The following is a 12,654-nucleotide window of genomic DNA, read 5'->3' on the forward strand; positions in this document are numbered from 1 at the left end:
GTTTGAGAGTGAAAGTTGGTGCTATATATAATTATGCTGGGACAAAAGGTATAATCTGGGATGGATTCAGGCAAACCAAGACATAAGATCATCTCAGCAATAAATCTACTGAAGAAACATTTTATTACACAGTCCAGGTTCTGTAGTCAGCCTACCTCAGTTGAAATCTTGGCTCAGGTACTCTGTAGCTGTGTACTATAGTGATAATAGCCATACCTATTTGGTAGGGTTACAGAGAAGAATAAATGAGCTATGCAGATAAAGCATTTAATCTAGTGCTGAGCACATAATAAAACCCTCAATACGTGCTGGCTTTTTAAAAGTAATATATTCTTTATGTTTCCAGTTGGACGTCTCATTCCAGACACTTAGAAAACCTGTGGAGAGCATATGATACAAACAGAATTTGGGAGACAAAATATTTCACCACTAGCTACACTTTCCTGAGAACAAAAAGTAGTCAGAACACATTTTTCCTAACCAAATACATTCTCCAAACAGGAGCCAAGAATAAGCTTTTGAAGACAGAGATTAACATGAATCAACTTGCTCTGTTAATTTCTATATTAGTGGATTCCTGAACACATTATTAGGGTAAGGCAACTAGGTTTCCATATTGCTTTGCTTGGAAAACTATTGGAGAGCTCCTGGGTTGTTGCAAGCATCCGTAAATCCACGTGCTCACTAAGCATTATCTATAGACACATATTAACATGACAGTAAATTAATGCCCATGCTGTCAGGATTAATAAAAAGCAAATTCATTAAAAGCTTTCTTGATTTATTTTTGCCATTATGTTTTTTCTCCATCAATGAATGTTAAAATTACAAGCACCATTATGAGTAGAGTCCTTGGAAGTTGTTGCCCCTAATAGAATGCTAATATTCAAAGATTCTGAGAACCATTTGACTAGTACAAGGGTCAGCAAAGTTTTGCCATGAAGGGCCAGATAGTAAATATTTTAGGCTTTGTGGGCCATACAGTCTCTGTTACAACTACCCAACCCTGCCTTTGTAATGTCAAAGCAATCATAGATGATACATAATTGACTGAGTGTGGCTCTATTTCTATAAAACTTTATTTATGTATGCTGAAATTTGAATTTCATATAATTTTCACGTCATGAAATATTACTCTCCTTTTGATTGTTTTTAACCACCTAAAAATGCAGAAACAATTCTCAGCTCGTGAGCCATCCAAAAACTAGCAGCAGGCTGGATTTCGCCTGCAGGGTTTAGTTTGCTGATCCCTGGACCAGAGGATTCACTCAGCCAAGCAGATACACCAGGGCCCAGTGGTATACTGTGGAATTACGAAGGTAGGTTATAAGTCATAAATAGAGAAGTATTGTAAGTCCCAAATAATGTACTCTCTAAGGTGTTTTTCCATTGCCTAGAACATCTGAAACACTATTTTTAGGGATGTGTTCTTGTTCCCATACTTCCATACCCTAGTATATGCAAATTCTAATGTCAAGTGTTCCATGCGTTCCTAAACATATGCTGCTCAGAAACATAAGGCAGATTTTAATGTTCTTTCTTAATCTTAGAATTATAATTGGAATGAAAAGGAAGTTGTACCATTTTTCATGGTTTTTATGCTAGCTTTGCATCTATGAAATTGTATTCCCATCATTTTAATATATCCACTGATTTACATAATACCTAACTTATCTACAATGTCTAGTTGAGAATATCCACAAAAAGATCAGTTAAAAATTCTAACACCTTCAAGATAAGGCTTTATAAATATCAAAGAACAGGAAATCTGTTCTGTAATTACTCCTGATTTAGGATGCACAGATTGAGACATTATGTTCTCGTAATCTAGCAGAATGGATCTCGTCTATTATAGGTGTACTTCTTCTTCATGAAATTGTACTTTCCATTACTGGAAAAAGGAAATTTAATGTGAAAGAAGGCACTGAAAAAGCAGGCTCTTTATAAGAAAAAAAGAAACTTTCAGGATTAAAATGCATTCACGGAAGTTCATCAATTGTGGTTTCTTCTTTTAATCTGGAAATGGTATTACCATTAAGCATTCAGTTTTTCTTGGGATAGTGATTCCTTGGGAAAATTTTAAAACTTAGTTCATAATTTTCCACACTAACTTAACTGACATTACCCGTACCTGAGGCTTCTGGAAATATTGAGTAAAAACACTGCCATTAAAACAACTGTGAATGAATTTTCCTGCTTAACAATTACTCTTTGCTTAAGGATAAAGCCACAAGGAAGATTCTCTCACCTTTTCCTAATTTCGGAATCCACAATAATCTGCCTCTTCTTTTGCGGAGGTGGTGGTGGAAGTTCCTCTTGGGCATGCTTTACCAGGATTTGTTCCCTTGTGGTCACCATAGTTACCGTTTCCATTACAGTTGTCTGCGTTAGTGATGGCTGAGTGGTGGTGACAGCCTGTGAAATCTGTGAGAAGTATTGAAACAAAGGTCACACATTGCTTGAAAGACTTCAGTCAAGACTGCTTGCCGTGGTGAAGGATATAATGAGAAACTGTTTCTGCTTGTTGGTAAATTGACCTTCAGATCAAAATAGCACCATATTGAAACCAAATCAAATTGTTTTATCTGACTTAAGTTATGTTGACTGAAATCACGAAGGATAGTAATCTCAAAACAAGAAGTAAACTTAGTGCCTCTTCCATTTATTGGTCAAGCTATAGGAGACAAAGGGGTCAAAAGAGAAAAACTTAGAGCGTCTTTTGGTATTTAATTAAACATGCTAATTAAACATTTACAACATTAACATAAATTTTACTAAGGTATTCCAGCACCATTCCATTGCCTGGCACATTGTAAATGTTTATTAAATAGTTAGTTGAATGTGTCTTGGGTTATCATATACAGTGATTATTTATAGCCTATATACTTTTAAAAACAATTATTTGAACTTTATAATAAATGAGTTTTTAATCAAATAAGTGGAATGTCTTTTACAATTACAATAAAAGGTTAACTAAAAATGCCTATTAGTCCATAAATACACTGAAGCTGAATGTTATTCAAATGCTAAAAAGCACAGTACTCCTGTTTGATTTAAATTAGTGAATATGTTAAACTATTTGAGTTTCCAAAGTTATCATTAGTCTTCTTGGTTTAAAAACACACTAACTTTCTGTTCAGACTTGTTAAGAAAAATTATTGGGGGCATAGATCATCACTCTTTGGAATAACATGCTTTGTGATCCACATCATGAGAGACCATCACCTCAGTACACGGGCATCACCAGACAGACAGGTCGTTTGATGGTGACACCCTCTTTCCTTCCTTAACCATCAATTCTGTCACAGTCCTCCTGTTATTAGGACTGAAAAGTCACTTGTTGGGATGCTAGTCATTACCATTCTAGTAATCCACATTATTTGGAAGATCTATTTCCAAGGAGACCAAAACAGATCTGCATTGAATCCACTTATAGGCACTTAATATCCACAGAGCCAGGGATCTAGCTAGAGCCAAGGTTAGTTTTACTGATTTTCCTGAACTTGCCAAGAGATACAGAAACTATTTGGGGCAACCTCCCTGCCTCACACATGGTGACTGATTCCTTCAATGGGAGGATATCAAGGAAGCCTCAGGATCTTCTCATTTCAGCTTCCAAATAGGCAATTGACAGTGAAGTAATGAAATCCTTTGTCATGATGTCTGGTGTAAAAATTGCTTTTGGCAAATACATTTTAAAAGTGCTACCCTTTGTGCAAGCCACATCCGTACATACGACAAGGCCTTAAGGACTTCCATTTTTGGAGTGTAAACAGTTAAAAAAAAAAAGGGACATTAAGAGATACTGAGTTTCTACACGTGTAAAGCACAGGTTTTATGTTCTCTAAGATTTTCATAGATTCATTATTCAGAACCAATCATTGAGTTTCAAACAATAATTATACAGTCATTGACAAGTTATGCTGAAATGAAAGCAGAAAGTAACATAGATTTTTAAAATGCTTAAAATATAACCTCAAACCTAATTGCGTTCAACAGCAAGTGACCATTACTTGATCAAATTGTTTACCTTTAATGAAAAAGAAAATGTAATTTTTTAAGTAGGATTCCAGGAGCATTTAATTTCTTCAGAATAGTATTTTTTAACCATGAGCAAACTTTTTTGCATACAATGATGGATTGAAGAGAATATTGTTCAGATGGAAAATTTCTAATTTTATATGTGCAGACACCAGAATGCAGAGGTTCTGAAAATACAAAGCTATTTTTTGCGGTTACAGCTAATGTTACGGAATATTTGTGCTACTGAATATTTGGCTGTGAAATTAATTTCTGTAATTTTATAACATTTTCTCATTGATGCCTTTATGAAATTGGATAGATGTGCCCACGGAGGGTAGAGTAAAGAAAGAAAAAAATCATTCTTACTAAAATAATAGTAAGACATTTATAATAAAATATATATATAATAAAATAATATATAATAAAATAATAGTAAGACATAGTAATAAATAATAGTAAGACATTGTTCTATACTAAATATCATTACTGTACGGTAATTGAAAATACTACTTCATTTCCTTGGGGATGGAGAAATAAGAAAACAACTGTGCAGTGAACTGTAAATATAGGGTATAATTTGTTATATACAACAAATTAATAATTACTTTCAATACCTACTCCATATAATTAGGATAAAAGACAATTGGTCGTGTACTAAATTTCCCCATGGTTTTTAGTTATTGACTGTAAATACTTAATTATGTGTTAGAATCATTAAAAATAAAGACAGAAAGGATTATGGAGGTCATTTAGTATCACCTCCTATTTATTATGGGATTCACTACTCCCAGAAGCAGAAAACTCCTTCCTGAGTATGGCAGCAAAATTTTCCATTGGCAAAGATCTTTACACCTAGTAGAAGCCTACCTTATTATGACTTCATTCATTTAAAATTTGTTTTGAACCCTGGACCAACACAGAACAAGTTTTGTTTCTACCTGACAGTCTTAAAGATCTGAAGCTTGATTATCATGACTCTGATAAATCTTATTTCCAAGCTCTACAATACCAGGTATTTGCTAGGATGAAATTTAATCTGATTGGTGCTCCAAAACCCAGGTTTCCTGGCTTTGGACACCATATTCAATTAAAGCAATCTAAAATTGTTTAAGTTACTCAGCAGCTGAATCACAATGTTTCAATTAAATTCCAAGACGTATTCAATATGTATCACTACAGGACATTCAGAAATAAAATGGAATCTCCATTTTTAGGGATCTTACAGTATACTAGTGAAAGTGACAACCACACAAACAATTGTGAGAGAAGGCAAGGGCCAGGTGAAAAATGTAAGTATGCAAAATAATTATGTGCACTGAACATATAGCAATCAAGGAAGTTTCTTTTCAAATGTTACAAAAGCAAATTTCCCTCAGCGAGTATCTTAACACAAGTTTATTTATTTATTTCGGTGAGGAAGATTGGTCCTGAGATAACATCTGTTGCCAATCTTCTTCTTTTTGCTTGAGGAAGACTGTCTCTGAGCTAACATCTGTACCAGTCTTCCTCCATTCTGCATGTGGGACGCTGCCACAGCATGACTTGATGCGCAGTGTGTAGGTCCACACCCAGGATCTAAACCCATGAATTCCTGGCTGCCAGAGCAGAGCAGGTGAACCTAACCTCTATGCTACCGGGCCAGCCCCACACTTAAGTTTATTTTGAGGCTATAGGCTGCACATAAAATTTATCCCTGTTCATGGGATCATTTACAACAGTAAAATAATGGAAATAACCTAATATCAGTAGGTGATAGTTTAAATAAATTATAGTACATGCATATGATAGAGTATTGTAGGTTTCAAATATTTTTGATGTCATTGGAAAATGTTTACATTATCATTACAATGCAAGATATAAACATTGATAGTTATTTTTTGGCAGAGAAAGCATAGATCATTCCTATTGTGGGCTACATATTACTGGATTCTATTTTCCAACTTTCTACAATAAAACTTTTTCTGTAAAATGTCGCTTTTGTAAGCAGAGAAAAATTTCAAAACTTTTCTTTCCAAATTAAGTCTATCATTCCTATGTTATCTTTGCAATTATGGAATTATGTCATCTAAATATATTAAAATTAGGACAACTAAAAATCTGATAAGAATGACTTAATGCCTTCACTAAAATGTTGAACAGGGCAGGGTCAAAATTAGAATATAATATGGGTTGAGCTATATTCAACAAACTTTGAGTCTACCTAACTAAACTCTTATCCAGTCACCTTTCTTCATTTAGATTATGAGTATATTTCAAATGACTTCAAATGTCCTCAGGAAAATAAAATATACTTGCTTTTAAATACTATTCCCTTGATCTGTCAGTTAATTAGCCAGTAAAAATAGAAAAGAGTTAGTTTAGAATTATTTGTCTTTAGGTTTTGAAGCTAGTTCCTCTTAAGGTGATTACAAGTGAAGATCTGTGAATGAGACTCCTCAATTCTCAAATGTCAGGTCAATAATTCATATACTGTAACATTTGGGGCAGGTTGGTTACTCCCTCAGAGCTTTTATTTCTTTTCTTCATATTAAAATAGGAATAATAATACATCTCTCACAAGGGTGATGCAAACAGGGCTGGCTTCATGGGTGTGCAACTTATATAGTTACCCAGGTCCCCCCACTCAGAAGGACCTCACGCGTGGTTTCGTGCTCTGCTGTCACCCTCTTGAAATTCTTAACTTTTGAATAAGAAGCCCTACATTTTCATTTTTCACTGGCCCCCACAAATTATGTAGCTGGTCCTGGTTACAAGAATTAAATTATGTAATGTCTGAACACAACACGCATTCTCTCAATACATATTAGTAATAATCACTATCTTTTTTAAATGTTCAGAGAAAATTCAGGAATTTTCCTATCATGAATCTTCTTACTCATAAGGTTACATATGTTGATTTCCCAAATTTACATTTTCCCATTGTGAGAAAAACTGAAAGAGCATTTGTCCAGTCTCTTGATTGTTCTAGCGTGTACATCTTCTTGCAATAAGGTTGCATAATTTTGGTAGGTCTGGAAAAATCAAACTACTCTAAAACAATGAAATTTTTCTTACCGTCTTCTCTTCTATTTGTTTAAAAATGCACATTTTTAAAAGGAAATACATGTATATTAAGCATATTAAAAGGGCATACAATGAAAGGAAACTTTTCTTTTCCACCACTGTCTCCAGTTTCTCAGGGGCAACTAGTTGTATTTACCACCTGTTCTTACATTTGATATTAACTTTGTTGGTGCTCTTATTTTTCTTTTATTTTGGCCTATAGTCTTAACTGCATCTTTTAATTTCTATTTAATTATTTAAATATTATTTTCTTTGTAAGTGCTTTTGGCTTAGAGATTTCTACTTCTTGCCTTGTGAGATAGTCTACTATTTGACCATTTAAAGAAACTTACTAAAAGTGATTCAAGTTATAAAGAATTAGTTACCTAATTTTTCTTATCATTTTTGTTATTATTAAAATACTAATGATTGTAATAATAGCTACCAATTATGGAGCTCTTCAAATGTTCCAGGCATTATGCTAAGTGCTTCGCATTCATTATCTTATTTAAAATATTTAGAACAGAACCTACAGTAAAGGCTTAACAAGTGGTAGCTGTAATTATCTCACAATAGCCCTGAGAGTAAGCACTAATATTATTCCATCTTACATAAGAGAGGTAAAATTTTCAGGCAGATACAACTTGTAAGTAGCAGAACAGAGATATAAATCCAAGTCTGATTGTTCTTGCAGCCAACTTTTAGCAGCTATGCTCACTTGCTTCTATGCCTGTTCAGATTTCTGAATGGTAATTTTCCTTTAAGTAATGTAATTGGGTGAGTGTGAGGTTGTATACACACACATACATATATAAAGTCAGAAGAAGATTGAAAATATACACAATTGCAAATAACATAATTTTTCATGCCCTTTAGTGCTTGATAAACCATAATTAAATCTGTGCAAAATCAAATGAAATACAATTGACTTTTAAAAAAAATATAATCATGTTGACAACCGTGAATCAAAATTTTTCATTGTGTTGTTTGTATATACACACATTTAGAGTGATCATTGATTTTTAACGGGTATGAAGGGATTGCACTTCTACAGTTTAAAATATACTGCAAAATCATAGCAACAGCTTTAGCTGATAATTGGTAGCCAGGCTTAAAACCATCTCCACAGGCATGGTAGCACAAGGCAAACTATCTGATGGTATAAGTATTTACAACCCTAAGCAACAGAAAGGAGGTATATGCTAGCCTTTATGAGAAATCTGGGGTAAAATATCACTGCTCACAAAGGAAGCTGGGTTATTAATCAAACGGATATAAAATGCTCTATCTCATGAATGAGTGAAGAGGAATTACTGCCCCTAAGTCTAGCATACATAGAGTGCTAAAAGTTCATGAAAGTGGCCTGGTAACTAAATCTTAATATTAAAATTTAATATTCTGTTTTGACACTGATGATAGGCAATACCTCTTTTTTAATGTCAAATAGAGAACTTTTTATTCAATTTATTTAAACTAAAAACAAAAACAGTTCACCCATTTCTCCCATTCCCCACCCCTCACCTCTGGTAACCACCAATCTGTTCTCTGTATCTATGAGCTTGGGTTTTTTTTAAATATATTTTTTTAGATTCCACGTATAAGCGAGATCATATGGTATTTGTCTTTCTCTGACATTTTACTTAGCATAATGCCCTCGAGGTCCATCCATATTGTTGTAAATGGCAAGATTTCAATCTTTTTTTAAGGCTGACTCATACTCCACTGTATATATACACCACAGTTTCTTTATCCATTCATCCATCGATGGACATTTAGGTTCTCTCCATATCTTGGCTATTGTAAATAATGTTGCAATGAATATTTATAACTTCTTGAATAGATACTGACATTGGAGTCATGGGCACAATTAAAATCAATACTCAAAAGATAGCATAAAATAAGTCATTCTCCTATTTCAAATAAAATATTGTATGATAGTTAAGAAAGTCTATTCTGTCAAGCTCTCTGTTAAATTTTATGTATTTTATTCTTCACTTCAAATTATCGTCTGTAAAAATTGTCAAAAAGAAGGGATACATGTTGGCTTCAGAATACATATTAAACACAGAATTTGAGCAACTGTGTAAATTAACTGCATCTGCAAAAATTCAAGAAGCAATGAAATTTATTGTTTCTGATCTACCTGACCTTCCTCTACATACCATCTGACATGAAGTAATGAAACACATTCTTTAACTAGGGCTGCAAATTATCAAGTAAACATTCAGGAAAAGAACTTGTATTTTTCTGTATGTTATTTCATTTATTGTCAGTCGATAATAGATTGTCATATAGATGCTGAGTATTTTATCTTCATGGCATTTTAATTACATACTCATAATGAGTGAAACGTAATCATTTCGGAAGTCAGTCTTTGTTGAATAGGAAGAGAATTTTATTTTCATTATCGTCTTCCAGCTGACTCTGAGATTAATATAGTGGGGACTATTGGAATCTCTTCACTAATTACTCCAGTGCTTTATACAAAATTTCAAGCAAAGAGAAACATCACAGACATAAGAACTGGAAGGACACTATAGAGACCTTCCTAGCCCAAACCTTTCGTTTTATAAATAAGGAATGAGAGAATCCAACAGTTAACTCAGCTCTAGTCTCTGAAATTTTCAATGCCCACAACATTTTATGTTGTTGTAGACAATGAATTTACAACTTAAAACCAACTGTACTATTATACAAAGCCCATTCTCAAACAACTGCTTTAGTTGGAGGTAGCAAAATGATAGTTACTTTCCAAAGTTATTTGAGCTATAACTTAACAATTTTCTAATAAAACCTTTAACCTAAGCAATTAACCAAAAAATGCTCTAAAATTCAAGATGCTTAGTCCATGAATTTAAATAAGATAGAAACCTAAAATAAGTGAGGGAATTTTATTTTAATTCTAGCCATTTCATTTTTTTTTTAATTGGCAGCAGCCTAATCAGGCTTGGAGAGCGTTCAGGAACCAATGAAAAGGGTTGTCAACTGAAAGGCCTTAGAGTATTTTTAATTAAAATCATTGGCAAAAAGAAGAGAGGCAAACCAATTTAACTACATTTCATGTATCAATAGGTCTACTAAATAATGCTTTGAGAATGGGTACAGTTAGAATGTGCATATAAAACATTTTATGGAGAGTAAAAATAGGATCTCTAAAAAATGAGAATGAACTCAGAAAAGAAAGGCACATAAAGACATTTTCATCTTAGTACTTTTGCATCTCTCTATCTCATTTTGTGTATTATGAAAACATATTATCTTCAACCATAGTTTACATTACTCATGTATGGCAAGAGTTTCAAAACTCTCAGCAGGACATAAATGATATAGAATAAACATATACATAAATAATGATCAGTTTTTCTATTTGGGCATCCATGAATATAGACACAGACATACATAGCTTAAACATGTATTCTCATGTTCAAGGAGAGGAAAATTCTGAATATATTAAATTTATCTTTAATATACTTGTGCTATAGCTCAGAACATTATGAAAATGGTCATTAGGAATATAGCAAAACATTCACAAAATAGGAGTCAGAACTATGAACTTATATGAGTCATAGAATGTTCCTTGTTCCCGACAAAGAAGATATTTTACTCTGTTAAAAAAAATCACAAAACCACAGAACTTTTGGACTTATCTAGATATATTCTTATATCTAAACACCTGATGCCAAGTTTAATAAAAATTACCATAATAAATTATAAAGCACATGAATAATATACCCTTTCTACAGTATATACGATTTCAGTTAAATGGGGGGAAATGTTTCAAATCTTTTAAACTACATTTAAGTTTAAAGTATAACTATAATGAATTTTTGACTATCATATTTCCTAATTCTAATCAAGATAAAAATATTTCATCAGGGTCACGGCAATTAGAAAAAAAATAACTGTAAATTTCAAGAAGCATATTTATAAAAAATTTGGAGGAAACAGAGGGTCATTTAAGTATTTAAATAAGTCAGCCCAGGGTATATTCATTTGCTCTCTTTTGTCATTTTGAGCATCCACATAGCAAGGGTTATTATTCTTTCTAACTTTTGGAAACAGAAGGTATTTCTATTTTCTTAGGCTGCTTTCTCATCAATTTAAGCATCCTCAGCTTGTGTCCAGGTATTATTCAAGCTAAACTTGACTTTGAAATGTAAGAGAGCAGCCTTCACAGTTGATTTTTTTTCATGTTTTGATCTTTTGCCACGCTACTGTTTCATAAGGTCAAAATCCCTCAAAGCTTTGACCTGAATAGCAGTCAAATTTTCGGGCACACAGTGTTCTTTCTATGAGCACAATCAGATGCCTTGTCATCTCAGTCACAATTCCTATATCCTACTGGATTTTAACCATTACCAGAACTTTGCTCATTCTTTATACCAATCATTTAAAAGGATTTTCCAAAGACTGTGTATATCATGTCAGTAATGGGACTTATTTTTTTTTCCACAAACATGCTGGGAAATATGCATACAAGTGAGTTTTGTTCTTTAAAGTCATAATCTTACCCTCAACATTCTTGGAATTCTTATGTAATTTTGATCAAGTTCAATCTGACATTCAAGAAAGAAAATCAATGGCTTTTTTTAGTTGTAAGATACTATTTCTTTATTCACTCTCTCTATCTCCTTTTAATTTCTCTTTCCCTGGGTAGCTTCCTAAGAAGCTATCTTCCTAAAAGCCCCAAACCTCCCAGCAATGACTTGGATTGGGCATATGGTAGTGAAATTCTGGGAAAAATCAGTGAGCAAAAACTGAGCCATGAGCTTAACAAAGGCTCAAGCTTAGTGTTATAGGAAGCAACTTGCCTAATATAAGTCCATTTATCTGTTTCTCATCTGGTATAGGACTGCATAACTGTTGGAAAATGAAAACAAAAAGACGTCATAGTGAACCACGACAAGCAATCCAGATTCACTAAACAATATGCCTTGCATCTCACGAGCATCTTTTTTTTCTCAAAATGCTTTCAGGTTTATGACTTTATTTTATCCTCATCACATCCCAGTGAGCAACTAGAGCAGATATATGTTGTAATGTATGTTGGACATCATTTTATAAAGAACTATATGAACCAAAGCTAGTATGGTCCTACAGATTTAGAAAAGTTCCAAAATAAGAGGTTAAGTAAGTTGTCCTAGGTAGGGGTCTCATAACTTTTAGGCTATTAAAAATAAGGCTTCTAAGTTTTTTCTTACCAACTAGCATAATCAAATCACATTTTGATGAGATGCACAACTTTCTTCAGAAAGTAGTCTCATTCCAAGAGAATGAGCATATTTAAACACTGCGTTGCTAGGAAGGTCTCCATTCTGCCCATTTCAGGCAGCATTGTGGACAATCAGAATGTGGGAATCGGCACATATGTCATTCTCTTGCTTATTCAATGTTTTCTAAAAGTATGCTCAGCAGACTGTATCAAAGACCGCATGCAGATTACTGGCCTACTGAATGAGATTTTCAGAGCACAGAGTCTAGGACTATGCATTTTAGTCGGTTTCCCAGGGGATGATTACACAGACTCAAGTTTGGAAACCACCACTTATGATGCAAGTGAAGGAGAATATGACCTACTGTTAAGTTACA

The 12,654-nt window shown here is 33.5% G+C and overlaps 1 protein-coding gene across 8 annotated transcripts in view; it reads right to left on the reverse strand.

Moving 5' to 3' along the window:
• DMD (dystrophin) overlaps positions 1–12,654 on the reverse strand; it is a 2,262,230-nt gene that overhangs the window by 1,325,530 nt on the left and 924,046 nt on the right. For all 8 annotated transcript variants that reach the window (XM_023633802.2, XM_070257261.1, XM_070257256.1 and 5 more), the window contains one exon: positions 2,249–2,424. In XM_023633802.2, the coding sequence (XP_023489570.2) occupies positions 2,249–2,424 (176 nt within the window). The remainder of the gene's footprint in view (positions 1–2,248; positions 2,425–12,654) is intronic.

This window comes from Equus caballus, chromosome X (genome assembly GCF_041296265.1).
Source record: "Equus caballus isolate H_3958 breed thoroughbred chromosome X, TB-T2T, whole genome shotgun sequence".
Taxonomy (NCBI): Eukaryota; Metazoa; Chordata; class Mammalia; order Perissodactyla; family Equidae; genus Equus; species Equus caballus.